Source organism: Aspergillus karnatakaensis, assembly GCF_047715665.1.
Source record: "Aspergillus karnatakaensis strain CBS 102800 unplaced genomic scaffold BJY04scaffold_90, whole genome shotgun sequence".
NCBI classification, from domain to species: domain Eukaryota; kingdom Fungi; phylum Ascomycota; class Eurotiomycetes; order Eurotiales; family Aspergillaceae; genus Aspergillus; species Aspergillus karnatakaensis.
In genome coordinates this window covers 84,514-110,152 of record NW_027395802.1, presented here as the reverse complement: position 1 = coordinate 110,152, position 25,639 = coordinate 84,514, and the positions used below count along the sequence as shown (strand labels likewise).

Genomic DNA, 25,639 nt, shown 5'->3' with positions numbered 1-25,639 from the left:
GGAGCCAAGCCACACTAAGCTTCGAGGAGGTCGCATCGCCCGGGACGGAAGAGAGACATATGTACCATCCTGTTGTAGTCATAGTTCAGGCAAACGCTTCGAACTCGACCGCCAACAGTACTCTTTGCAAGGAGTCTCAGCCACCTGTAGTCGAAAAGAGGATTACCCAAGGCGGACCTGAATAAGACCGCGTCTGAAAACTCCGTGGGGCCAAATGCTGGCAGGTGGATTTCAAGGCTCAGATCAGTCCCGCTATCAGAGCACCGGTTTGTAATAGCACAGTTGTGAATATTGACTCGAGGTCTCCATCAAGCTGAGCTTATCTGTGATTATCTCATATCCATGCAGCAGAAGTGGGCTCTCCTGTCGCTCTAATAGGCCTGCTTGAACGTATCACGGCTGAGACTGTAAAAGTGGGTTGCCTCGTTCAATTCCAAGAATAGGTGTGCAAATTACTCTTTTCAAAGTGGAGGAACGCTAAACGCTATCGAGAGGGTCGGGTTGACTATTCTTTCCAATCAATTTCCGAGAGCGCGTCCGGACAATCGGTACATGTACAGTGACCGAGAGGAGTAGAGTTAGAGGGAGGAAAGGCTGGCTGGGTGGTGGGCTGCGCTGGGTAACTAGTCGGCTGTGCTTATTGAGGCGGATTTTGGTACCTCGTATAAAGGGTATATCTTGTGTCAGTTCCCCGTACCCAATGTTCGGACAGACTACCTACTATCTATCCACTTTGCTTTCTGTTCATTTTCCGGGGCTTCTTCACCTCGTTCTTACTCATCGTGTCTCTCCTTCTCGCTGTTCTCGCTGTTCTTATTCTCTTCCTTCGCTCACCCCTGCCCCTCTCAAAGAAGACACGAACTATCACGATGCATAAATCAAATCGAACCCTCCTGGTATTCGGCCCTCAAGCGCTTTCCTTAGATAGACAAGCCGCGAACAAGCTCCGCGATGAGATCAAAAGCAGCAGCCAACGTGCTTGGATCCACGAAACGATAGCTGGGCTGCCGGCGCTTTGGACAGCGCTATGCACCACATTACCGGCACTTGCAGATATTCTCCCTGGTCTCGAACGACTGCAGGACTTGGAGAGAATACTGCAGGACGGGGCCGAGGAAGCAAAAGATGACTTGTTATCATACAACATAATACTCACACCACTTGTCGTGCTCACTCAATTAATGGATTATGGCCGCTACCTGGCGGCAGAGTGTGAGGCGAACGAGGGCGCCCCCGACCCTCAAAGTTATCAGATTGACAACGGGAACACAGCTATCGGGTTCTGCACTGGTTTGCTTAGTACGTTCGCAGTGGTGAGCTCACGCACCACAGAGGAATTAGCAAAGTATGGGGCTGTTGCCGTGCGGTTAGCCATGTTGATCGGGGCGCTGGTCGATGCGGAAGAGACACGGCAAGAGGCGCTTGGAAATGGCCGATCAGCATCATACTCAGTGGCATGGAACACAAAGGAGCAGGAGGAAAGGCTGCGCGAGATTTTGAGTCATTCGCATCCTGAGGTGTATATCGCCGTTCGGTATGACCGTTCAAGAGCAACACTCACAAGTTCGCGGCGTGTAGCTGCCGCCGTGATACAGGAGCTGCGCGAGGCTGGTTTGACAGCCGCGGAAGTACAGCTGCAAGGACGTTTCCACGATCCAAGTGTTGAGAGGGTTCATGATACAGACAAACTGGTAGAGCTTTGTGATCAATTACCAGAGCTTCAGTTTGCAGCGGCCCCGGTCATGACTCACACAAGCTACACCAACACCGACGCAGGGCATCCGACCACTGAAGCAAATCAACTCCATCAGCTGGCCGTGCGCAGCATGCTGGTTCACCATTGCGACTGGTATGGAACCTTTACTGGTTTCCAGGCGTCCAGTCCTTCGGCGCCAGCGCGTGTTATGTGCTTCGGGTCAGAGAAGTGCATCCCACCGACCCTGGTCAGTCAGCTTCAGCCGGTTTACCAGAACCCCAAGATGAATGCCTCGGGCAAATCGTCACAGGGAACTACACCAGCATTCCCTAACGTTAAGGAAGACGAGATGATTGCCGTTGTCGGTATGGCGATCAAAACAGCCGGGGCCGACGACACGGACGAGTTCGCCCAGATGCTGCGCACCGGCCAGCCCCAGCACCAAGCCATCAAACAGGAAGATATCGCCTTCGACACACCATGGCGCGACAATACCACCTCTCGAACCTGGTACTGCAACTATCTCCGAGACCGCAGCGAGTTCGACCACAGCTTCTTCCGGGTGAGTCCCCGCGAAGCAGCGGCCATGGATCCACAGCATCGACTATTCCTACAGGCCGCTTATCAAGCCACCGAGCAATCCGGCTACTTTGCTCGCCCGAGGGTGCCGGAAGACCCTGTCGGCGTTTTTGTCGGTATCAGTACGACGGACTACGACCAGCATGTGTCGTGCTATGACCCGAACGCCTATACGGCGACTGGAAACTTGCGCGCGTTTATTGCGGGTAAGGTTGCTCACCAATTCGGATGGACTGGGCCTGCGATGTCGATCGATACTGCTTGTTCTTCTTCTGCCGTCGCTGTCCATCTTGCCTGCCGCAGCATTTTGTCAGGAGAGTGCTCTGCTGCCATTGCCGGTGGTGTCGCTACCATGAGCAGTCCTTTCTGGTTCCAAAACCTGGCCAGTGCGAGCTTCCTCAGCCCCACCGGGCAATGCAAGCCGTTCGATGAGAAGGGCGATGGCTATTGTCGAGCAGAGGGTGTTGGTTGTGTCATGCTGAAGAAGATGAAGGATGCTGTGGCCGATGGCGATCAGATTTTGGGCTGTATTGCGGCAAGTGCGGTGCATCAGAACCAGAACTGCACCGCCTTAGTTGCACCTAACAAGCCCTCCCTGTCGACATTGTTCCGTCAGGTCGTCGAGAAGTCAGGCGTTACTCCGGCTGATATCTCGCTTGTTGAGGCCCACGGAACAGGCACTGCAGTCGGTGACCCAGCGGAATATGGAAGCATCTACCAGGCTTTGGATGTTTCTACACGGTCAAAACCTCTGTTCCTTGGGTCTGTCAAGGGGCATGTTGGCCACACAGAGGCTGCTGCAGGAGTGGTGTCTCTGATCAAGGTTCTCATGATGATGAATGAAGGTTTCATCCCTCCTCAAGCGAGTCACGCTCGTCTAAGCCCTCGAATTTCCCCCTCGTCTGATATGATGCATATCTCAAAGGAGCTGCGCTCATGGGAGACGACCCGAAAGGCGGCACTAGTCAACAGCTACGGTGCGTCAGGATCAAACACATCGATGGTGCTGCTCCAACACCCGAAGCCTGCTGTCTCCGCTCGAGCCGCGAGCCTCGATGGAGTTGCCTTTCCCTTCTGGATCCCCGGCTTCGATGAGAGTCGCATTTCCGCTTACTGTACACGACTCGAGGAATACATGCAGGGGAGGCCATCACTCCGCTTGGCAGATCTTTCTTTCAACCTCAGCCGCCAGTCCAACCGTAGCCTAGCTAAGCAACTCGTCTTTAGCTGCCGTTCCATCTCGGAGCTCCAGGCAAGGCTTTCCCGCGCTGCTACAGAAGATGAGAGCCAGGATGTTCCTGCGGAGCGCCTGGTCATCCTCTGCTTCGGCGGACAGGTGTCTACATTTATTGGACTTGACCGCGCAGTTTATGATCATGCGGACCTCCTACGCCGCCACCTCGATGAGTGCGATCGTGTGATGACTTCCATGGGTTTGGAGAGTATCTATCCTGATATATTCTCTCGCAGCCCGATTCAAGACACCGTCAAGCTCCAGTCCATGCTGTTCGCACTTCAATACAGTTCTGCCCGCTCTTGGATAGATTCAGGGCTGTCGAACAAGGTCACTGCTGTTGTTGGGCACAGCTTCGGCGAGCTCACAGCCTTGTGTATATCTGGCATACTCAGCGTCAAAGACGCTGTCAAGCTTGTTGCTGGCCGCGCGCGTCTCATCCGGGATCAGTGGGGCTCTGACAAAGGTGCTATGGCGGCTGTCGAGGCGGACGAGGATGTTATCCAGGAAGTCCTGCAAGAAGCTCGCAGCGCCATGCCTTCTGAGGAACATCCTGCCAGCATCGCATGCTATAACGGTCCGCGTAGCTTTACGCTTGCAGGCTCAACTGCTGCCATTCAGGGAGTTATCGAGATCATCCGTTCGAAGTTCCCTACTCTTCGTCATAAGCAGTTGAATGTGACCAATTCTTTTCATTGCAGTCTTACCGATGGACTTGTTGAGCCGCTCACCAAGCTCGGAGAAAAGCTGACATTCAATTCTCCCACAATCCACATCGAGCATGCAGCAGCCAGACCGCCAACAGAAGGACGACTTTCATCAGACTTTGTTGCTAACCACCTGCGCAACCCTGTCTACTTCAACCATGCAGTACAGCGTCTGGCCAAGGCATACCCGGACAGTATCTGGCTAGAAGCTGGATCCAACTCTACCATTACCACAATGGCAAGCCGGGCTCTTCGGTCAGCTTCTAGCACCACACCGGCACCGCGTCAGCATTTCCAGGCCCTCAACATCACTGGCGGCCGAGGCGTCGATGGCATTACTGAGGCAACTCAGTCACTGTGGAAGGAGGGCGTGCGCGTCTCGTTCTGGCCGCATCACTCCGTGCAAATGGATAGATATGCGCACCTCATCCTTCCACCACATCAGTTCGCAAAGACGCGCCATGGTGTCGAGATCCGCGCACCAAAGGCAGATCGTCCAGCCACTCATGCCAAGGTCGAGGCCGAGAAAGAGAAGGGTATGTGGACGTTCGTCGGTTATGAGGACAACAGTGGAACGCTTCAGCCCCAGGACAGGCATAACAGAGGACGCCCTCGATTCCAAATCAACACAAAATCTGAGAAGTACATGAGCATGGTAGAAGGCCACGTCATGGCTCGTACGGCTGCTATTTGCCCTGCGGGATTGGAATTCGACATGGCTATCGAGGCTCTATACAGCCTGCACCCCGAGTGGACAGTCAAGCGGCTTCAGCCCATGCTGGTGGACATGGTCAACTCTGCTCCTGTCTGCCTTGATCCGTCTCGATCATTCTGGCTGCAGCTCTCTGCTGTTGATGACAGCCGAAAGATCTGGGATTGGTCCATCACCAGTAAGGTTCATGGTAGCACATCCGAGCTTCTTCACGTCAAGGGTGGTATACACATCCGCTCTCCTAATGACGCATCTTACAAAGCGGAATTTGGGCGACTTGAACGCCTTGTCTCCCACAAGCATTGTAAATCCATGTTGGGGCTGGCGGGTGCAGATCCGAGCAGCGACGATGAGGAAGAGATCCATGCTCTCCAGGGCCGCAATGTGTACCAAGGATTTAGCGATGTTATCCAGTATACCGACCTCTATCGCAGTCTGAAACAGTTGGTCGGCAAGGGCAACGAAAGCGCTGGCCGCGTGGTGCGAAAGCGATCACACGAGACATGGCTCGATGTACCTTTGAGTGAGTGTTTCATGCAGACCGGAGGCATCTGGGTCAGTTGCATGACGGACCGTAGCCCAGACGATGTCTTCATTGCTACTGGCTGTGAGCTTTGGATGCGCTCTCCTAGCCTGGCTGCAGCGAAGGAAAACAAGGAGCAGGGTCCAGAGGTCTGGCACGTTTTGGCTCGACACCAGAAAGTATCCGACAAGGTCTACGTGACGGACTGCTTCGTGTTTGACTCTCAAACAGGTGCTCTCACTGAGGTCATCATGGGAACGAAGTTCAGTCGACTGCCGAAGACGGTGATGCGCAAGCTTCTCGCCAAGTTCACTCCCAGCATAGCATCGATCCCTACACCAGAACCAATCTTCGAAAGAGAAAGCCAGCCTTTGCGAGCCCAACCAGTCCAGATTCCAGCGACGATTGAGCAACAAAAGTGGAAGCCAGCGCAACAGCCCGACATCTCAGAGCAAGTCCGCCAACTCCTGTTTAGTGTCTCTGGTATCGAGCCTGCAAAAATCGCTCCTGATGCGGCGCTTGCAGATTTGGGTGTTGACTCATTGATGGCAATGGAGCTATCTCGTGAGATTGAAGGCGTCTTCAAGTTCTCACCAGACCAGAACGATCTCCTCGAGGCAACGACTGTGCAAGAGTTGACTCGCTATATCTCGACTTTTCTTCACGGTTCCTCTGCCACCTCCGACTATAACGACGACTCTACAGGCGAGTCTGACCCTTCAACACCAACCGAGGCTTCCTCCACAGATGCCTTTCAGGAGCCCGTTATTATTTCTTCGTCCAAGGTCGATTCCGAGCTATTAGCCCTGCAAGGAGCTGATTATGACGTTCCATCTTTATCGAAAGCTCTGCCAAAACCGGGGTTTGCAGACCGTGCGGAGATAGCAGAACAGTATGTTACCCGCTACAGCGCTGGATTCCTCAGTCCGACATCAGTCCTAACACCCAACCAGCTGAACGGAGACAACCTGGATGGTGCAGTCGTCATCCTCACCGGAGCAACTGGCAGTCTGGGGGCTTACCTGGTGGCAAGTTTCGCACGAAACCCACTTGTTCGCACCGTCGTCTGCTTGAACCGTCGCAGCAACATCCCGGGGTCGACTCGGCAGAAGGAAGCTCTTTCGACACGAATGTTGATTCTCACGGAGGCTGAGAATGCCAAACTGCGTATGTTGGATGGCAGCACCTCAGAACCACAACTGGGACTTTCTGCCGAAGACTACAACTGGCTCGCGAGGAACGGCACCCATATTGTGCACAATGCATGGCCGATGAGCCTAAATCGGCCGATTCACACCTTCGTGCCCCAGTTCCAAGCGATGCGCAACCTGCTAAATCTGGCGCGCGAGATGGCATGCAATCAGCGTCAGAGACTTCAATCTGGATTCCGCATCGGATTCCAATTCGTCTCCTCAATTAGTGTCGTCGGCTCTGCTGACCAACAACGGGTGCTCGAGCAACGCGTTCCCCTCAAGACTACCCTCCCACTAGGTTACCCAGAGGCGAAATGGGTATGCGAGCGTATGCTCGACGAGACGCTCCACCAATTCCCTGATCATTTCCGCCCTATGGTGGTGCGCCCTGGCCAAATCACCGGCTCCACCAGTGTTGGCATGTGGAATCCTCACGAGCACATGCCCATGCTTATCAAGTCGGCGCAGAGCCTTCAGGCTTGGCCTGATCTAGATGGTCCGCTCCACTGGGTTCCTGTTGACACTGTCGCTATGACCATGGTAGACTTGCTGCTACCGGAACTCCGAGACGAGGACACAGGTCGAACGCCGGATGCATATCCTGTCTACCACATCGACAACCCGATCGGTCAACCGTGGAAGGAGATGTCCTTGATGTTGTCGAACGCTCTCGAAATTCCAACCGACAGGATCATACCTTATAGACAGTGGCTTGAGCTCCTACGCCACTCTCCACTAAACCGCGAACGAGATATCCCCGCAGTGAAGATTATGGAGTTTTTCACAGGCAGTTTTGAGCACATGGCGTGCGGCGGGTTGATCTTAGATACGAGGCTGTCAGAGGAGCATTCCAAGACTATGGCTGCACAAGGTCCAATTAATGCTGAGCTCGTCTTGAAATATGTTCAGAGTTGGAAACAGATGGGATTCCTCAAGTCTTGATTGTGCGAGCATTTTGTACTTTGTACTGTATTTTATTAGACGGCGTATGGAAGGGACATTCTTTCATGTAATTGTCATGTTCTCAATAAATGTTATTAAAGCCATCGTATTACAGCAGCCTTGAGCTTTTGAGTGATGGAGTGTGCCTTGAGTGTACTATAGAGCAGAAGAATGGCACAGGTACCTGTTCATGTCAGCAGTTTGCCACTGAAAAGTCTGAATGGTAAACAACCACCGCTGAAAAGCCTTTTTCAATCACCCGTTTGTCAAGCACATCTCTTTTGGAATCGAAAAACAATCATCGAGTTTGAACTGACTTGACTGAGAGAATAACAGTGAGCACCTCAGTTGACTGGAAGTCTTGGCAATGTGCCTTATCGAGGCAGAGACGCGCCAAGAGGGGATCGATCGCCCGTCGCGATAATTATCGAGCCTCACTCCGCCCCAGCTTCCTCCTCACCTCCCCAGACTCCTTCACCCCTCCTCGTCATTTCTGTTGCGCTTCTTGCTCGTTTCCTTCTCTTTTCTTCTCGTCTGTCTCTTCTCTTCATGTTAATCTTTTTCTGGCCACCCATGGAATCGTCGTTTGCCCTTATCGTGCTCCGCTGCCGCCCAGCTTCCACGGCTTAAGTTCGTCTTACTCCTGAAAGCCTTGACACTAGATCGCATCCTAACACAATCGGCTTTTTTCCATCATGGCTTCCTCCGCTGATCCTGCGATTGCCGACCTTCTCGACGATCTAGACCTACAGCGTGTTATTCTACAAAGCCTCAACGAGTCGCGTCCTGATGCAGTTGAACAAAGACGTGAAACAATGGATACCATTCGTGAACTCGAAACAAAGCTCGCAGAACTACGAGGTGAAGTCATACCTCGAAATTCTGCCCATCCATATCTTCCTTCTCAAGCTACAACAGAGTCACGGCCATTCCAAACACAACCTGATCCCCAAGCCTTTCCTTCAGCGTTGATCCCGTCAAGTCCGCCGCAATTCGGACGCCCCGCTTTTTCTTCTATACCAGTCGGAAGTCGACCTCCAACACTAGAGATGCCTGGTCGAAAGCGGAACCGTCATGACTTCTCTGATGATGAAGAAGACCCCGTCGGCCTGGGACCCTCGAAACGAGCCATGACAGGCTGGCCCGTTCATTCGCCAGCCCAATCCGCCTCGTACACCGCGACCACCGCAACTACCACCTCATCTACCCCGTCTGACCATCGCAGTCCGAGTGCTGGATCAAACACTGAGAGCGATGCCAACAACTTTCTGGAAATGTTTGGGCTGGATAAAGAAGTCGACCTGCGCGAGATTCAAGAAGAGCACGAGAGAGCTGAGAAATGGTTGGAAGCACGGAAGGAACAGGAGCGACAGGATGCTGAGTTTGCTCGCAGATTGATGGAAGGCTTTGACAGCCCTCGGGCATCATCTTCTGCACAACTCCCCCCTATGACCAGCCGCCCTGCAGCCCCTCTACAAAGCACACTTTTTTCTCGTCCATCTCAGCATCTTAGCAGCTCCCCAGCACGGCCAGCTGCTGTCTCCCCTGCAGTGCATGCCCCCAGTACCGCTGCGACTCTTCCGCCCATCTTTCATGGTCCAGAGCTCGACTCGGCAAGTTCACCATCGGATAGCTACGATGACGACATTGCAGAAATTACAGCTCGAGAATTTCCCTCCCGCAACGGCCTCGGTTCTGCATATCAGGATAATTTTCGCCATATACCTCAGTATCCCATACTTCCCCAACCTATTCCCAACGGGTTATCTAACGGTCCTCCCCCCTATTATAACCCTGCGGCTGGCCCGAGTAACTATGTCTACCCTGGATCTAGTATGTGGGCACATCCGGCAAATGCTGCTCTGGCGACCTACAACGCAGCAAAGGATCGTCTCGGAGGGCTTGCTTCAAGTCTCGCCGGACCTTACCGAGATGTTATCGATCTTGTTGAGGGGCACCTTGGGAATAGCTATACTAAAACCGATATGGCGTAAGTGGCCCGCAAAATTTCTATTCCTGGATCTACTAACAGTTGACCGTCACAGAAACATTTATGAATATGGAGCAGACCCAAAGCAACTTAATGAGGAGATCAAGCAGCTTTTGGAAACCATTCGACCCGACGCCGACATCTCGGAGCAAGAGCGTGAAGGGATTCCAGAGGCCCTGAAATATACGCTCCTGGACCACCAGAAGCTGGGGCTGGCTTGGATGAAGTCAAAGGAAGAATGTGACCAGAAAGGCGGCATCCTAGCCGATGACATGGGTCTCGGAAAGACAATGCAAGCAATTGCCCTCATGGTGGCCCGCCCGCCCACCAGCACTGACCGAAAAACCACATTGATCATTGCGCCAGTGGCCTTGATGCAACAGTGGAAGCGGGAAATCCAGAGAATGCTACGCCCTGGCAAACATCAACTCACAACGTTTATTTTGCACAATGAAAAACGATCAACGAGCTTCCGAGATCTCAAACAATATGACGTCGTTCTCACTACATTTGGCACGTTGTCCTCAGAGCTGAAACGCCTTGAGGAGTATGAGAAGCTACTCAAAGAAGGTGCCGAGGAGCCGACTCTTCGAAAAGAATATCTGAGCAAGCTACCGTGTCTTGGTCCTACGAGTAAGTGGTATCGAGTGATTATTGATGAGGCCCAGTGCATCAAGAATCGACGAACCAAGGCCGCTACGGCGTGCTGTCGTCTCAATACTACTTATCGCTGGTGCATGAGCGGTACTCCCATGATGAACAGCGTCGAGGAGCTGCACTCACTGTTAAAGTTTCTTCGCATTCGCCCTTATGCCAACCTTGATACATTCAACAGAGTATGCCTCCTCATTCTTTCTTTTGGTCTTCCAGCTAATTCGTGGAACAGGATTTTACTCGGCCGTTGAAATGCAATCAATCTGATAGGCGAGATAAAGCTATGACCCAGCTCCGTGTTCTATTAAAGGCGGTTCTTTTACGTCGAACGAAAACTTCGAAAATTAATGGCAAGCCGATCCTAAACCTTCCGGCTCGGGTCACAGATAAGGTTCACGCTACGTTTAGTGAGGACGAACATAGTCTGTATCAAGCGCTAGAGAACAAGACTCGTCTTCAGTTCAATAGGTATCTTGAAGCCGGAACTGTCGGGCGGAACTACTCCAATATTCTCGTGCTGCTTCTGCGTCTTCGACAAGCCTGCTGTCACCCGCACTTGATCCGCGATTTTGGCGTCAAACTCAATGAGGCTGCGGAGGGGATAGACTACATTGCCAACGCAAAGATGTTTGGCGAAGATGTTATTGTTCGTTTAAGGGACAATGATGACTTGGAGTGCCCCATCTGTATTGATGCGGTGGAAAATCCAGTCATTTTCTTCCCCTGCGGACATAGCACGTGCACTGAATGTTTCGCCAGTCTATCGGACCCGAGCCTTCTCATACAGCAAGGCATTGATGCGCTTATCAAATGCCCCAATTGTCGCGGCGTTGTCGACCCAAAGAAGATCACCGATCATACGTCCTTCCGCAAAGTTCACTTTCCTGACTCGATTGCTGAAGAATCTGACCAGGAGGCTGAGGAAGCCGTCGCCAATGACGAATCTGAAACTGAAACTGACGATTCTGACTCTGACTCTGACTCTGACTCTGGTGGCGAAGGTACTTTATCCGATTTCATTGTGAACGATGACGACGACGAATCCGCTCCCCGCAGGAAAGACAAAGGCAATGCTAAGGGCAAAGGCAAGGACAAGGGCAAGGGCAAAGGCAAGGCCAAATTGGTTAGCAAACCCAAAAGGACCCTTGCGGAGCTCAAGAAAGAAGCGGCAAGGAACCAGGCGTCAAAGCGCAAGTACCTACGCCGTCTGGAGAAGACCTGGATTACCAGTGCGAAGATTGAAAAGACTATGGAGATTTTACGCGGCATCCAAAATCAAGAGGACAGTGAGAAGACCATCATCTTCAGCCAGTTTACCTCCCTTCTGGATCTGCTCGAGGTTCCTATTGCGCGTGAAGGACACCAATATCGCCGGTATGATGGAAGCATGAAGCCCGCCGACCGAAACTCTGCTGTACTGGATTTTACCGACAATCCCGACTGCAAAATCATGTTGGTGTCCTTGAAAGCCGGCAACTCGGGGCTGAACCTTGTCGCCGCTTCACATGTTATTCTTTTCGACCCGTTCTGGAACCCATACATCGAAGAGCAGGCAATCGACCGAGCCCATCGTATCGGCCAGCTTCGTGAGGTGAAAATCCATCGAATCTTGATTCCTGAAACCGTCGAAGACCGCATTATCGAGCTTCAAGATAAGAAGCGCGAGCTCATCGATGGCGCCCTGGACGAGAAGGCCGCGAAGAATGTTGCTAGGCTGAGCGCGAGAGAGCTCGGTTATCTATTTGTATGTCTCCATGACCCTCCTCGTAATTTTAACGCTAACAGTCTATGCAGGGCATTAAGGACTAACTCTTCCATCTTCATCTCTCATCTTTCTCACTACACTTTTTAAATCAACATACCACGGCGCTGGCGGATATCTGGGCTTTCATTCTTTTTATTACTGTTTTCAATTTAGTCAATATACCCCTAGGTTTGCCGTCAAAAGTCGACTCTCTTGTCTCTGTCTTGCTATTCCCTTTCACGTTTAGTTACCATTCAAGATTTCGGATTCTACTTTTAGGATGTCAATACTTCCCTAGAGGCGGCGCGCATATATGTTGTTTGTCTTGATTTATCCTAAAGGTCTTTGTCCATCTTTCATCTCATCCTTTTTATCATCCCACGTCAGCCTTTTGCATTCTAATTTGTTTTGTATTCTCTGCTGAAGTATGCCCGCGGAGATCCAGACTTCATCTTTCCTCTTCCATTCTTTTAGATAATATTCTGTCCTATGGATAAAGAATGCATCAAAATTGATTGTACTAGACTCTACGCAACAAGCTATCCTAATAATCTGGCGTAGCTCGGTACCTATCCAAGACACCCCTCAAGCGAGAGGTTATATGTACAACAGGCACTCGCAGCCCCGCGCACTTCTGCCTAACAATAACAATCAAACAATGGAACGGCTCTCTTATGATTTTGATTTCTAAGCATTTGCCAAAAATGAGGCTCTCGGTCCGTAGGCATCCATGCCCAACATCTGCCTGTTTTCTGGTGATCAGACAATCGTAGTGTTGTTGTCTCGTTGGCGCCCAACCATGCAATCAGTACCTATGCGGGTGGTTGTAAGGATGCGGCATGACGTTGTTTCTCGCTAAAGTTGGGTGGTTCTTGCCTACCTGGGTCACGTGATCTGTTGTGGGTGGGTGGAATGATGGGTTCAAACCTTCAGGACATTTGAACTAGAGTATGTCCAGGACTTATTGGTAGGAGGTTTTAAGGGTGCTGTGGAGTTCGTAAGGGATGCACTGGTAGTCAGTGTGAAATATAAAATGGATGCATGTCACAGATGTATCACTGTAATGTATGTACACATCCTGAATTCCTTTGATCTTTTGGCAGCTGCAGGGGTAAAAGCTTGCCAATTAAGCGACCTTGAAGCTGTGAAAGACATAGGTGTGGGAACTTTTCTTCCGACAACTATTCTGCAGAAAATAGCTGCGATTTGTGTAGAGATATGGGAGTCTAGACTACTAGTGGTAAATATTGAATGGAGGGAAAAGAAAAATCAAAGCAAATATCATGCCAGCCATCCTCAGACCAATTCCACCGACCGCTTATCGTTGTATCGTGATTCGAAACTTTGTGTGCGTAACGTTCCAAATTGTATGGTTTCAATTGAACGTCCGATCATAGAGTGTGTACGAGCGGCATCCAATCCGAACCCCTCTGAGATTTCAATAATCTAGAGGTCAGGGTCCTCCTCATCGGGCAGTGGCTGAGCAGCAGCGGCTTGCATCTCGGCCTCGTAAGCGGCAACGAGCGCGGCGTCGACCTGCACCTCGGGGGGAGCAAGAGCGGGGGCGGCAACGAATTCCTGAAGTTTGCTGTCAGTATACATTAGAGGCAGAGGGAGCTACATAACCACTAACCAAGCTGGCGTTGCCGACGAGTTTCCGGGCGAGCCACAGGAAGGGCTTCTCGAAGTTGTAGTTGGACTTGGCGGAGATATCGTAGTACTGGAGGTTCTTCTTGCGGTGGAAGGTGATGGTCTTGGCCTTCACCTTGCGCTCCTTGACGTCGACCTTGTTACCGGTGAGGACAATGGGGATGTTCTCGCAGACACGGACGAGGTCACCTATAGTTTATCAGTAAAGATGCCTTGCATCAGACATATGACCACATACGGTGCCAGTTGGGAACGTTCTTGTAGGTGATACGGGAAGTGACATCGAACATGATGATACCGCACTGTCCGTTGATATAGTATCCATCACGCAGACCACCAAACTTCTCCTGACCAGCAGTGTCCCACACATCGAACTGGATTGTGCCCAGGTTCTGAAGCAAAAGTTAGTCGGGGCGATAGAGGCGGCGAAGGGCCGAAGCGGGGTCACCAGCGGGGCATACAGTGGTGAAGACAAGAGGGTGAACCTCAACACCGAGAGTAGCGATGTATTTCTTCTCGAATTCACCAGTAAGATGGCGCTTGACGAAAGTGGTCTGCAGAGGATTTTCAAGTTAGTCGACGTTCTGGTTGATAATCTGAGAGCCGCGAGCCCGGTTCTGCCTCATTGTTGTGGTCGCTGCGAAACGGCAAAACAAGAAGGTATGGAGGGAGATTGTAGGGCGCTGGGATATATTGGAGATGGAAGAATGGCTAGATAGGTTGCACAATCAAGGGGCTCCAGGATACTTGCCTTTCCAGTACCACCGTCGCCGACGAGGACGAGCTTGAAGGTAGGGACTTGCTGTTGCTCGGCCATGTTGATTATGTGAGGTTAAGGGAAAATAAAAGCAGAGGAATGCAGATTGGAGCTCGCAAGTCCAAAAGATCAAGAATCGACAGTCGAGAGCGCGACAGACGATGGAGATGAAGGGGTGGGGAATCAAATGGAAGCCACGGAGAAAATAGAATGAGCGAAGAGGTGAGCGATTCAAGTTTGGTGATGGAATTTTTGCCCCGAGTCGGTCACTGCCTTTGTGGTCACGTGGTCTACGCCTGAGGCAGAGGTGCCCCGCGGATCGTAACACCACAACAAGACTCTCTCATTGAGATCAGTGATCTCTTATTCTTTCAAGCGATTCCATTACTAGATACATGGTAATCGAACCTCCACGTGCTTAAATAAATAGCCAATGGCCCATAAACAACAAACGCCGTCCATGCCCTCGCACACTGACAATCATGAATCATATCACATTCCTGACTTCATATTCCATTCTTGGTCCATCTTCATCATAGTGTTGTACATAATATTCGTACCCTTGTCCAGATACCCAAGTGCCCAACCCCAAATCGCGGCGACTAGATTGGAAGGAGATGGCAGCCCAACAAACCACGACCGCCCCAATCGCGGCGAGGCACAAGATCCAATTCTAAGTGAGTGGTGGTCCGCGAGCCCGCCGGAGTCCGGGAGATTTTGACTGTGATGGTGCGCTGGGCAACATTAGCTGATTGTGTCTTCGTTGCCACTGCTAGCGACGCGCGAACAGAACACATGGCCACTCACACCTTCATTCTGTTGAACCACCTCTGTCACTTTAGAGAGACGCTCATGGTTCAGCCAGTGAACATTCCCAAAGCCGCAGATTCCATCCCCTGTCTTTAAGCCAGCCCGATCAGCGGGACTCCCGGGCACAACACTATTCACAGTCGCAAAGGACACTAAGGGAGCATCGGGCTGTGGTGCGCTGGCACTGGGAGTTCTTGGGACGGAGCCAACCGTAGTCCTTGTGGCAGCATCGTTATCCCTCGCGCCCTGAAGTCCAGCGAAATGTGTATGAATGCCCTTCTCAATGTTGGTCATCACCTCCTTGTGATCGTAACGAAGTCGAATTATCTGCGCTCGGATCGTGCGAACTAACTGATCTTAGCGATCGCCTCGGTGATGGGAAAGTAGTATCTTACTCTGCGCAACGTCAATGTCATCGCGGGGGAAGCCATCGAAGGTGGTCAGCGAGGTGTTCATGTTAACGCCATGCTAGTAGATAAAGGCCGAGTTAGTGGATATGGACAAGCATGTCAATAGATCTAACTCGAGCTCACAGATGACAGAACAGTGCTCAGAGCTGAAAGTTCCTCCTCGATCCTTTCCTTGTGTTTTGTGAGGTCGGCGAGAGAGAGCTTTGAGATGTCGCGGGGGATCCCTCCAGACGAGGGTCCGGAGGATACGGTCGGGGCGTGTAAGTTATCAGCCATGGGTATGCCCATCCTCAGAAGATTAGAACATGGTTGTGAATCTCGAAGTGAAAGCAAGAGAGGTGAGGGAGAGATGTGAGAAGGATGGTGGCTGGTGGCGGGGAGAGCAATCGGAGGGATGTTCCATCTTATGCTTGGCACGTTCAGCCCGTCTCCGAATATATACCTCACCTCCGAGTACCTTTCGCAGACTTTCTACTGATATTTTCTACCAAAGTCTAGGAAAAGTGACATGTTGCTCAAGTACTGTGTTACCGGCGAAGCTATGGCTATATTACAGGCCAACCATACCATTCTGAAGCCCCGACAATTGCTGCAGCGCGTATGCAGGTGTAGCCAATGGGTCCCCGCGCGTGTATACACATGACTCAAGGAGACCACTTGCATGGTTTCATAGAGGACCGCTGCCTAGAGATTGGCCATTCGGCGTCTATTTTCTCGGACTAAAGCAGGTGCGGCTAAGAGACTTGAAAATGAGGAAATGTTGGGGATCAGCTCTAGTGTTACTGTGCTGGATTCGGGGAATTGACACCGCTTCGTCTCGTCGTTCCTCCTTCCCTTTCATATAATATGGCAAGACCTGAGGACGCCTGGTCGTGGCTTCCAAACTACAATGCGAGAAGTATTCCGTGAACCCGAGTCACTCACATTAGACAAACTCTCATGCAGAAATTCTTTCATTTGTACCTGCGCGAACATTTCCTCGACCTAGCATGGAATCGCCAGCCGATGCGCTCGTTATAGTTGAAGAGTCCAAGGAAGTCGCCAGTGATGCCGCGGTCATCCAAGTCGACAGTGCCGAGTCGGACGAGAAGCTACAGTTTGAAGATGCCGTTGAAACCAGTATATCTCTCGACCGAGTCCCTACCGCCTCAGCATTTAGACGATGGGTAAACAGCTTTCGACCAAGGAGGACATGTGAGCCGTTCCCACACATCGAGGGCTGGTCTGAATGCGAGCATGCGCCTCTAAGCACGGATGATAGACCGTTGGAGCAGCAATGGGAAGAGCTTTCTGGTAGATCTTCTCACTTGGGCACCATCAAAACGGCAACGATGAGTATTGCGAGTCACAGTCTTGTCCGATCGAGAAGAACTACACAGAGTACCACCAATCGAAGCAGATCTGACATCAGGGGGTCCATCGACGGCTTGAGACCCGTAGTGTCCATTGACGAGGAGGCCCAGAAACGTGCAATCAGGAGACGTCAAGTGCTTCGCGAGATCATTGCCACGGAAGCCGACTATATATTCGGGCTTAAGGCTCTAGCACATGTACGTGCAATCCCCATCCTACTCTCTCTCGAGTTTCACACACCTAACGCGCTGCCTACTTTATAGTTACTTTTGATGTTCCCAGCCCGCCGCGAGATATACCACAATGTTCAACAGATTCGCCAGACGCATGAAGAGTTTCTAAGACGGATTCGGAATTTCACACCGAACCCTGATAGTTCCCGAATGGAGCTTGAACGCATGATGCACTCGGGGGCAGCAAGACGTCCTAGTGCCGTCAATCTGAACATTAGGGCTTTCCAAACCTGGTCTCTTAGGACACGAGCCCATCAGGCTTCAATTCACCGTCGCCTTACCGAGTTGGCGGCAGAAGCAAACGAAGCCTTGCTGATAGCCAGGGAGATCGGATACTTGGTACGCGCCCGGCCTCGCCAGTATTTGAATTGACTAACGTCACGAAGTCAGAATCTTTCCCGCACTACAAAGAGCTCTGTGAAAACTGTGAGCTGTTTAGGGGAGGTAGCTCTCGTCTACGTCGCGATTGGCAGGGATTCGACCATGGTATCGAGGCCTTAACGAAATCAACTGCATCTTTAGAAACACGTTCGTTGTACGAAAATAAATCGTTATGCATGGATGATATACTTGTCAAGGTTTGTTTCTGACACGTCTATGTCTATTGGAGTGGTTGAGCTGACGGTTGCCAGCCCCTTCAACGACTATGCAGATACCCACTTCTGCTGGAGGAGTTACTCAAATGGACTCATATACAGGACGACCCGTCAGCGTATGATGAAATTCGGCACATTTGGGAGAGTGTCCGCAGGAGAGTGAAAAAAATCGACGAAATCACTGATACCGCAATTGCCAAGTTGTTAGTAGACACGACACGCCTTCTCCAGGAAAAGCTAGAATTCAAGGCCGTAAGTACAAGTACTTCCCTCGTCCGGGTGAGGCTAAACTAACAATGAGGTGTTGTAGATGCCTGTCGTCGATCTTTACGAAAAGCTCGGTGCCATGGTTCTCTGCGGCGTTCTTCACGTTACATATCAAGCATCCGGTCAATCTGAAGGGGCTACAGGGGCCTTCATGATGTGCGTTCTTTTCAAACATCATTTCTTTCTTGCTACGATGGATGACGAAGGGAAATTCCGACCACTTGCCTGTTTATATATACCTGGCAAGGCGAGGATTGCCGAAGTGATCAACGGTCAGGGTGAGCAGACCCCCTACGGCCCCGCTACTCTTTCTTAAGTGCTCATAGGTTACGACTATTTCTGTTTGTTCTCTTGGAAATTGGCGTTCCTATTAAACGGCAACGAATATGAGATAGTCCTCAGTGCGTCATCCGCAGCGGAAGAGAGAGTGTGGAGGACTGGTATTCTCAAATCAGTGGCAGCGGCAGACGACGCACCCAGTGAGGTCTCCTCAGAACTACGCAAAAGCTCGTTTTTAAACCTAGACATTGCTCCGATACCAGAGATTCCAGAGTTGACGCCGCAACTCTCACGCAGACCTTCTCTACAGTCCCTAGGTACCACCGGAATGCAACGAGCTCGGTCCAATCTACGACCAATAATGATTAGAAAGACCCATTGCCCACAGAAGAGCAGTCCATCGCAGCCGGCTAACGGTGAGGTAGTGCGCCCTCGGATACCGCCTCCAGTGCCGCAGCCATTTCTCGTCATGGCTAGAAGGCAGGATCGTATTCGTTTGGAGCGTGCCATTTCCGACATTTATACCCGACACGTCCTTCCATACCCTGGGATGCACTTGGCAACGGGTGAGCTTTTCTTTGGGCCTAGCTCCATTATGAGGAATTTGAGTCTCCGATCAAAGCGGTACAAGCGGTCCAGCTCTGTGAATTTACCAACCGCGCTGCAGAATCTGAGCGAGCCCAACGATCTCGACAGGGTTGAGGATAAGTCGCAAGCAACCAAGAAGCGAAAGAGACGAGATGCATCCGAGTTCAGCCAAAGCCCTGATCACGAGAGGAGTAGAACATCGTACAGAGACAGCACTTTGTTTCTAGGCCGCTCAAAAACCGTCAGAGTCAAAACCGGCCCTAGGACAAGCTTTACTCTGCATTCGCAGCCGTCAGTCAAAGTCGATAAAGGTTCTGACCACTCGGAAACCCCTGCGCGTAAAGGTATCTGGTCAATATTCAACTCTCTATCCTTGCGACGGCCAAAGAAAAACGCTCGACCAAGTGTTGGTGGAGTATCATGATGCAACATATATGGAGCAGACCTCCCGGCGTTATACGGAGTCATATTCACTCTTTCAACAGCAGTTTTATGCGGCAGTTTTATGTAACGTTAGATGGTTGTTCAAAGCTGTGGGGATGGCAAGGCGTCTATCTGAACATTATTACCTAGGTAGCTAGCTTGGCGAACGTAATAGGACATGTTTGACCTCGGAAAGCTGAAGGAAAAGGAACTGGTAATATGACGATGAGGGCATTCTGGTTTCGTAAGGCATACTGTAATAAAATTCTCCACCTGGGCGCTTCATAGACAAAAAAAGCTGTCAACATCGGCAGCAACCGATGACGTCGAAGGTGCGGATCGTGGTGGCATGTCGCAAAGCTCATGTCTATAGAGGAACAATGGAGCGAGAATTGCCAATTCACCCAATCAATCGTAAAGAAATAGCCCCTGAAAATCACCTCTCCATTCCACGGCCGTCTAGCAGCCTCCTGCTCAGCTTCCGCGTCAAACAAGCTGAACTCACCGGGAGCTCCTCAATGCCCCAGAGTCCCTCCCTGGTGACGTCACTAATGCTCATCGCCAACCCCTCCACCTCTTTATATACCTCACGCGACATCCTCTTCTCCCTATTTCTTCCTCTACATCTATCTCTCTACTAAACACATCTCCATCACTCCTCACTCACTTCCACGAACCAACAACCTCTCACTCAAAAGTTACTTCCTATCTACCTCATCCCCTCCACATCACACACCAACAATCACAATGCGCGCCAACGATCCCTCCAACAAGGTCTTCTACAAGGGCAAGTCCGACGACTTCATTGTCTTCGTTGAGGACGCCGCTACGCTGAAGAACTGGAAGAACGACTCTTCGGTCCCGCTCTCGGATGTTGTCAACGGCTGGAAGATCTTCGTTACTCATAAGTATGTCTACCTCTCCTCTTCTCCAACTGCCCCTGCCGGTTTCCTCCTACCTCATGCTACCCGCTTTCCCCTCTGCTCGAATTAGGCTGGGTTAATAAGGCTGGCTGAAGGGACTGACTTGGCTGGAGTGGTGGCATGATTCCAAGAACAAACACTAACAACGATCCACAGGCACGGCTCCCAGGGCGTCCTAGACGGCGCGAGCAAGGCCTCTCTCGAGAACGAGTTCGGGACTTCCAGGGAAGAGGACTGTGTTGAGAAGATTCTCCGTGGTGGTGAGCTGCAGGGATACACTGTATGTCTTTCTTCTTTCCTTCCATACCTCAACGCCGGTCGAATGGACATGATGCTAACGTTAACTCAACAGCAACGGGAACGAGGCGGCGACACCAACGTCCAGAACGGACCACTCGGTGCGCACTAATTGATATGACGAGATGATGAATTAGCGGGTTTATTTTCCTTCAAGGGGATGAAGAATAGGGACATGGATATGGATTTGATTAGGCACCTGGCAGGCTGGGCCTATCTTATTTCACTAGGATTGAAATAAAATGAAATGATATCAATCAATCTTCTTACTGTGCATTGGTCTTTGTTATAGTTGTAGTATTGCTCGATAGTTTACGCTTCTGCTGCCGCTGTCTCTGTAACTGCAGCCGTATCTACGGCCGTAGCCTGCTGGTTACTACTAAACCCACTCTCCTCCCTCCTCTTAACAACCCAAGCCCCCAACTCATTCCAAACAGACTGCTTCTCAGCAAGCGACATCCCTGCCGCAAGGCCACTAGTTGTGGTAGCCACAAACACCGGCGCCCCAGCCCAGTCTTCTGTCCTCCCCATATTCTCCGCCTCATCCTGCCACCCATAGCGAAACTCCTCTTTCTTGATCCCCCGCCCCTTCCGCGCCCGCCACACAGACTCCCAGATACTCTTACCGACAAGACAAACCGCCTCGGGCCTTTTATCCGCGATCTTAAACTCAAGAATCGGAACACCGGCGTCCATCTCTGCTTTGCTGAGCATGCTTGCATCCCTGGTCGGGCGTTCCACGATGTTCGTGTTCCCGACGTTGTAGAGCTCCGGGAGGCGGTATGTGTCTGAGGGTGGGTGGCGGAGGGCCGTGATTCCGGAGGAGTGGAGGAGTTTCCAGAAGAGGTTTGATGGATGGGCGTAGGCGTAGCCGGTTGTGCCGGTCATGATGCCCGGGTTCACGCCGATGAGGAGGAGGGTTAGATTTGGGGGAATGGTGTCGCGGAGGAGGGAGGTTGGGAGGGAGGAAGGGGAGGAGGTTTGCCGGGGCGTTGAGCGGGAGCGTTTACCTCGTCCTCGGCGGGGTTCTGGGGTTGAGGGCGTGCCGGTGGATGGTGATGCTGGGGTTGCGGAGCGGGATTTGGAGCGGGTGGCGCGGGTTGGGAGAGGAGCTTCTGCGGTTAGGGTCGTGGTTGTTGTTGAGGCTGTTGCAGTCGGGCCTCGTCGTCGTTTTTGTGTAGATTGCGGTGTGACCTGGGAGTTCGTGGCGTCGAGTTGGCGTTTCGTCTCTGTTGTTGTAGTCGTCGTCTCAGAGACGTGCACGTACTTGTTCAGGACTCCGTTGAAGCTGCTGAGTTGGTTGACAGGAACATCGTCGACGACTTCGGGGTCAGTGCTGGGTGCTTTGATGCTAACGGGTGGGCGCTGAGTGCGAGCCATTGCTGCCTCTGGAATGCTGAATGTCGGATTTGCCGTCTGCTTCCCTTGAGCTCGAATTGGGGGTTGAAGGAGGCTTGCTAGACTGTTTGATGGGTTAGTGAAGATGTGGGTTATTTCAGAGTTTGCTCAGTTTGAGGACACGTTTATGTGAGGATCTTTAGCCTGCAAAAGCTCGTATTTCAGCGGCGCGAAGCTTCGATATCGGAAAACTTCCACTCCCATTCGGTGATCATCACGATGGCAAATCACGTGGAGCTAAATCTCAGGCCTCAAGGCAGAAACTCAAGACTTCTGGAGGGAGGACTGCGTGTACAGGGACTTAGCTATATGCACAGGCAGCTAAACCTTTCTAACATGTGGGCCAGGTTTCTCTATTCTATAGTTTAAGCCAGAATCCTCACCACTTCTAGTAAATCTCTCCTTTGAGGTGCTCAGGATTCTCAGGAAACTAGAGTCTAGTTATCGAGTGCTTTTGTTTCTCCATTCAATAAATGTCGTGGTCCAAATCAAGAATTATGATATTTGGCGCGACTTACTATGAAGGGCTTAGTTCCTGTATAATCAGTCAACTATCCTGTCTGGGAGTCTTCTTCATCTGGTGGTAAGTCCCTCGGAGGCAGTGATGTCTGACAATGATTCTTCTCTCACGATCATCAAGATAGTTCTGTAGATCTGTTCCACATTTGCATTTTCGAGAACCGTATACTTTCTCTCGACTGTGTAGAGCATACGTTCATCGCGACAGCCAGTACACATCCCGATATGAGACACCGACACAAACAATCCAAGCTATTACGCCTAAGATGAGTTTATCCTTGGACGAGGCCTACTGCCTGGCAATTGCAATGCTTACATCGGGCTGACAAGGAATCTGTACTACCGGAACGTGTCCACGGAAGCCGTTCAGTCTGCAAAGGACCATGGCCAGACCAAAATATGTTTGCTTTGCGATACATCAGGCTGGGCGTGGCCGAAATGCTTGCTCCAACTCATTAGGCCGACACTGCGTCAAGCAGAAATCAAGCTACCTAGGAACTCGCTGCTCTGTGATGGGTCATGGACGACCTCTGCTGTTGCAACGCACTGGTTCAGTTGAAGATCCGCAGATACGAGCTTTGACTCGACAGCAAGACCTAGTTGCCTGCACGTTTCTCCCTAATTCGATTCTGTTTGCTCGTCTATCTAGGCAGACGACGTTAGCTGTCATATCGCCCTCAACCAGTGACTAACAGCCAACACACAGTGTCTAGACAAGGTAGATTGATAAGGCAGATCTAGACCTCACCGGTTAGTCAGGCACTATCGCTGTCGAACTCGGAGCAAGGGTGGCAGGTGGTTCTATTTTTGGGGTGTTTGCCTCAAGTGGGCAGCTGCAGGGGTCTGACGGTTTGTTCGGGGAATATACCGACAAATGCCTAGGGCGATTCCAACCATCCTTGTCTGCGAAGGCATATAGATTAACCAAGACATGGCCCCGCTCGTTGTGCATCATTGTGCGAAATTGGTTGTTACTTCAACGGTCTCGGAATTGAAGTGTCTCGGGTATCTTTCATTATGCTGATCGTGGGTATTACAGTACGTCCATATATGCATGACGGGGATTATATACAAGGTGTGCTGCCAGAGCACCGCTGAGCAATCAGTCGCTGAAAAAGACAAATGCGTAAACTCATATCATGCGATGGTTGGTATGCTATACCTTCATCGGCGTCCGTTTTGGTAACGTCCACGGCTCAGCACATACAACCTTAGAACCAATCAGTCAACCGCTCTTCGGTAAAGAAACCGAACACGAAACTCACCTCTCCTTCGCTATAAGCCCAAAAATACACTGCAATGCCAACCAGATAGTATAGCGCGGCATTCGTGCCTTGATATATAAGCGCCGCCAAGATCGAGCTGAGCGGGTAAAGCAGTAGTCGAAATTCAATGCTGCGATGCGGCATTGACCCAGCAAGGTACTTTAGCGGCCATTCCCAGGCGACACCGACCAAGCCCATGACGAGATTCAGTATTTGGAGAACCGGTATGGGTTTGACGGCTCCGTCGATGTTTTTGGTCCAGATGTCCCAGAAGATTTTCGGCCAGATGAAGCATTCGATTGCGCTGCCTATTTGGTCTGATCTGGATCGTTAGCTTTGATTTGGGTGCGATGGAGCGTTGACGAAGGTATACGTACAGACTGACGCTGTGAGGACGATGAGGCGTGCCCAGTGGTTTTTGATGAGTCTGCCCATCTTGGGATTTGGCGTTCGAGGAGCAAGGTGGATTAATGAGGTGTAGGCGCTCTCGTCCAGCGAAAGTGCTTGTATATAAACGCTTTAAACAGGCGAGACTGATGTCGTTCAGTCGTCTATTTGGATGCGATGAAATGCAAAACTTGTCGTCCTCGTTCGCATGACAGCAGTCGCTGGGCGTCGCCTTCTATTATTGCCTTCGCACGGATCGCTCAAGTACTGAATCAATAGAATCCCATATCACAATCATCACATCAATGCCGAGATATATTGATGAAGGAATGTGAAAATGGCGTCTGGAGTCATGCCACGCTCTTGCGAAGTTGTACGAGTTTATCCTGGTGGGCGACAGCGGATTACATAGCTTCTCACGGCAGCAACGCATGCCACATGATTCCTTCTCAACCATGATAGGCTCACAAGAAGCTCAATGCGATTTGAGCGCCGGGATTCTGGCCAGCAGACCAATCAGTCGCCAGATGCTGGTCAATCGGCCAGAAACCCCGCCTGGCTTCTTCAGGCAGAGAGTCTCCAGTGCCAGCGACTGGAGAGGGGTAGGACGACATGGTCAAGGCATTCCTTGTCCGGCGCTTAGAGGAGTGACGGTGGCCAGGAGCAGAGCAAATCACGATCGAGGATGGCGGGGACGGGAGAAATGAACTGCATTAGCGCCCTGCTCGAGTGTGACTGGCGGAGAGGGTCTGCAGCAAATTTACGGGAAGATGCTCTAGCGGCCGCTGTTCAGGCGCCCTGATTGATCCGTTGCCAGCGGTGCTAGCAAAGCAAACTTCAAAAGTCTGAAGAGTCTGTGACCCAATGAAGCGGGGAACGGCCTCGGGACTGTCAGATCTCCTCAAGGATTTCGTGTTTCTATTCCTGTCCTTCCATCCCATGGCGCGGCTAGGTCGAGGTATATGTTGGATCGATCTGTCAGTCTGCATTTGCAAGTCAGGTCATCCCTACCAACAGCATAGGGCTTATGTACGGCACTGTACAGGACGTAGCAAGCACACGCCGCGATCATCGAGGGCCATTCCATCAGGACAACGGACACGTTTCCACGAACAACCCGATTGTTCTCAGTCGGAAAGGTGAGCCTCACCTTCACCGTCTTTTCCACACATGCTCTCCGTTGACCCATCAACCAAGTCTTTGCCTCACGGGACCAGGACCCATTCAGGGAATCGTCAACTGTGACAAGTTGTAACCGTGCAGGGCCAAGCAGATCCTCCTTTGAAGGCTCTTGCGGATTTCTCTCGCCAAGGACCAGGCGCGAGTGTAAACAGAGCGTAGGAATCCCAGAGGCGCGGAGATTAGTGCTGCTTGGGCCTAGTCCCTAAATATGAAGGGCTATATTTGGTAACAGCCCAACATTCAGGGCCCTGAGCCCGGTGTCTTCTTCCGAACTCCTGCTGTTTGTGGAGACTGGCGGAGGAAGGCTAAGGTTTGGGTGGGAACGGCG

General features: G+C 51.4%; 8 protein-coding genes across 8 annotated transcripts; 4 read left to right on the top strand and 4 right to left on the bottom strand.

Annotated features, from left to right (window-relative positions):
• The first annotated feature begins 413 nt into the window (after positions 1 to 413).
• Positions 414 to 7,882, top strand: BJY04DRAFT_233099 (putative polyketide synthase). Its single transcript, XM_073719885.1, has 10 exons — positions 414 to 1,210; positions 1,247 to 2,387; positions 2,418 to 3,641; positions 3,684 to 3,717; positions 3,757 to 3,926; positions 3,960 to 4,180; positions 4,211 to 4,386; positions 4,423 to 4,597; positions 4,631 to 4,730; positions 4,779 to 7,882. Exons 1-10 carry the CDS (start codon positions 870 to 872, stop codon positions 7,584 to 7,586), a joined length of 6,390 nt encoding a protein of 2,129 aa, XP_073564869.1. The 5' UTR covers positions 414 to 869; the 3' UTR covers positions 7,587 to 7,882.
• A 182-nt stretch (positions 7,883 to 8,064) lies between these two features.
• BJY04DRAFT_233095 (SNF2 family N-terminal domain-containing protein) lies at positions 8,065 to 12,372 on the top strand. The gene is made up of 4 exons (XM_073719884.1): positions 8,065 to 9,576; positions 9,632 to 10,412; positions 10,463 to 11,974; positions 12,025 to 12,372. The coding sequence occupies exons 1-4, from the start codon at positions 8,282 to 8,284 to the stop codon at positions 12,037 to 12,039; spliced, it is 3,603 nt and encodes a 1,200-aa protein (XP_073564868.1). The 5' UTR covers positions 8,065 to 8,281; the 3' UTR covers positions 12,040 to 12,372.
• Positions 12,373 to 12,856: 484 nt separating this feature from the next.
• BJY04DRAFT_202794 (Ran family GTP-binding nuclear protein) lies at positions 12,857 to 14,762 on the bottom strand. Its single transcript, XM_073713266.1, has 5 exons — positions 14,376 to 14,762; positions 14,086 to 14,178; positions 13,863 to 14,016; positions 13,608 to 13,813; positions 12,857 to 13,552 (listed from the first exon to the last, which is right to left on the bottom strand). The coding sequence occupies exons 1-5, from the start codon at positions 14,439 to 14,441 to the stop codon at positions 13,421 to 13,423; spliced, it is 651 nt and encodes a 216-aa protein (XP_073564867.1). The 5' UTR covers positions 14,442 to 14,762; the 3' UTR covers positions 12,857 to 13,420.
• BJY04DRAFT_171645 (putative 26S proteasome non-ATPase regulatory subunit Nas2) lies at positions 14,713 to 16,239 on the bottom strand. Its single transcript, XM_073709248.1, has 4 exons — positions 15,725 to 16,239; positions 15,587 to 15,659; positions 15,189 to 15,538; positions 14,713 to 15,115 (listed from the first exon to the last, which is right to left on the bottom strand). Exons 1-4 carry the CDS (start codon positions 15,887 to 15,889, stop codon positions 14,984 to 14,986), a joined length of 720 nt encoding a protein of 239 aa, XP_073564866.1. The 5' UTR covers positions 15,890 to 16,239; the 3' UTR covers positions 14,713 to 14,983.
• A 188-nt stretch (positions 16,240 to 16,427) lies between these two features.
• BJY04DRAFT_171916 (putative Rho guanyl nucleotide exchange factor) lies at positions 16,428 to 19,577 on the top strand. Its single transcript, XM_073709249.1, has 6 exons — positions 16,428 to 17,151; positions 17,218 to 17,526; positions 17,574 to 17,765; positions 17,820 to 18,035; positions 18,094 to 18,328; positions 18,377 to 19,577. Exons 1-6 carry the CDS (start codon positions 16,591 to 16,593, stop codon positions 19,339 to 19,341), a joined length of 2,478 nt encoding a protein of 825 aa, XP_073564865.1. The 5' UTR covers positions 16,428 to 16,590; the 3' UTR covers positions 19,342 to 19,577.
• Positions 19,578 to 19,738: 161 nt separating this feature from the next.
• Positions 19,739 to 20,819, top strand: BJY04DRAFT_202772 (SBDS family protein). The gene is made up of 3 exons (XM_073713265.1): positions 19,739 to 20,248; positions 20,420 to 20,543; positions 20,616 to 20,819. Exons 1-3 carry the CDS (start codon positions 20,088 to 20,090, stop codon positions 20,670 to 20,672), a joined length of 342 nt encoding a protein of 113 aa, XP_073564864.1. The 5' UTR covers positions 19,739 to 20,087; the 3' UTR covers positions 20,673 to 20,819.
• Positions 20,820 to 20,829: 10 nt separating this feature from the next.
• BJY04DRAFT_202771 (mismatch-specific DNA-glycosylase) lies at positions 20,830 to 22,322 on the bottom strand. The gene has a single exon (XM_073713264.1). It carries the CDS (start codon positions 21,938 to 21,940, stop codon positions 20,873 to 20,875), a length of 1,068 nt encoding a protein of 355 aa, XP_073564863.1. The 5' UTR covers positions 21,941 to 22,322; the 3' UTR covers positions 20,830 to 20,872.
• A 1,210-nt stretch (positions 22,323 to 23,532) lies between these two features.
• BJY04DRAFT_171525 (uncharacterized protein) lies at positions 23,533 to 24,272 on the bottom strand. Its single transcript, XM_073709246.1, has 3 exons — positions 24,120 to 24,272; positions 23,743 to 24,059; positions 23,533 to 23,687 (listed from the first exon to the last, which is right to left on the bottom strand). The coding sequence occupies exons 1-3, from the start codon at positions 24,175 to 24,177 to the stop codon at positions 23,634 to 23,636; spliced, it is 429 nt and encodes a 142-aa protein (XP_073564862.1). The 5' UTR covers positions 24,178 to 24,272; the 3' UTR covers positions 23,533 to 23,633.
• Between the last annotated feature and the right edge of the window lie 1,367 nt (positions 24,273 to 25,639).

Coding starts and splice junctions, on each gene's coding strand:
- BJY04DRAFT_233099 (XM_073719885.1), top strand. CDS start 870: ATGCATAAATCAAATCGAACCCTCCTGGTATTCGGCCCTCAAGCGCTT. Junction 3,718..3,756: donor GACTTCCATGGGTTTGGAGA/GTATCTATCCTG, acceptor GCCCGATTCAAG/ACACCGTCAAGCTCCAGTCC. Junction 4,387..4,422: donor CTTCAACCATGCAGTACAGC/GTCTGGCCAAGG, acceptor GTATCTGGCTAG/AAGCTGGATCCAACTCTACC.
- BJY04DRAFT_233095 (XM_073719884.1), top strand. CDS start 8,282: ATGGCTTCCTCCGCTGATCCTGCGATTGCCGACCTTCTCGACGATCTA. Junction 9,577..9,631: donor TATACTAAAACCGATATGGC/GTAAGTGGCCCG, acceptor TGACCGTCACAG/AAACATTTATGAATATGGAG. Junction 10,413..10,462: donor ACCTTGATACATTCAACAGA/GTATGCCTCCTC, acceptor TTCGTGGAACAG/GATTTTACTCGGCCGTTGAA.
- BJY04DRAFT_202794 (XM_073713266.1), bottom strand. CDS start 14,441: ATGGCCGAGCAACAGCAAGTCCCTACCTTCAAGCTCGTCCTCGTCGGC. Junction 14,179..14,375: donor GCGACGGTGGTACTGGAAAG/GCAAGTATCCTG, acceptor AATCCTCTGCAG/ACCACTTTCGTCAAGCGCCA. Junction 13,814..13,862: donor GAACGTTCCCAACTGGCACC/GTATGTGGTCAT, acceptor GATAAACTATAG/GTGACCTCGTCCGTGTCTGC.
- BJY04DRAFT_171645 (XM_073709248.1), bottom strand. CDS start 15,889: ATGGGCATACCCATGGCTGATAACTTACACGCCCCGACCGTATCCTCC. Junction 15,660..15,724: donor TGAGCACTGTTCTGTCATCT/GTGAGCTCGAGT, acceptor TTTATCTACTAG/CATGGCGTTAACATGAACAC. Junction 15,539..15,586: donor TGACATTGACGTTGCGCAGA/GTAAGATACTAC, acceptor AAGATCAGTTAG/TTCGCACGATCCGAGCGCAG.
- BJY04DRAFT_171916 (XM_073709249.1), top strand. CDS start 16,591: ATGGAATCGCCAGCCGATGCGCTCGTTATAGTTGAAGAGTCCAAGGAA. Junction 17,766..17,819: donor TGGATGATATACTTGTCAAG/GTTTGTTTCTGA, acceptor GACGGTTGCCAG/CCCCTTCAACGACTATGCAG. Junction 18,036..18,093: donor AAAAGCTAGAATTCAAGGCC/GTAAGTACAAGT, acceptor GAGGTGTTGTAG/ATGCCTGTCGTCGATCTTTA.
- BJY04DRAFT_202772 (XM_073713265.1), top strand. CDS start 20,088: ATGCGCGCCAACGATCCCTCCAACAAGGTCTTCTACAAGGGCAAGTCC. Junction 20,249..20,419: donor AAGATCTTCGTTACTCATAA/GTATGTCTACCT, acceptor AACGATCCACAG/GCACGGCTCCCAGGGCGTCC. Junction 20,544..20,615: donor GTGAGCTGCAGGGATACACT/GTATGTCTTTCT, acceptor TTAACTCAACAG/CAACGGGAACGAGGCGGCGA.
- BJY04DRAFT_202771 (XM_073713264.1), bottom strand. CDS start 21,940: ATGGCTCGCACTCAGCGCCCACCCGTTAGCATCAAAGCACCCAGCACT.
- BJY04DRAFT_171525 (XM_073709246.1), bottom strand. CDS start 24,177: ATGGGCAGACTCATCAAAAACCACTGGGCACGCCTCATCGTCCTCACA. Junction 24,060..24,119: donor CGTCCTCACAGCGTCAGTCT/GTACGTATACCT, acceptor GATCCAGATCAG/ACCAAATAGGCAGCGCAATC. Junction 23,688..23,742: donor GGGCTTATAGCGAAGGAGAG/GTGAGTTTCGTG, acceptor ATTGGTTCTAAG/GTTGTATGTGCTGAGCCGTG.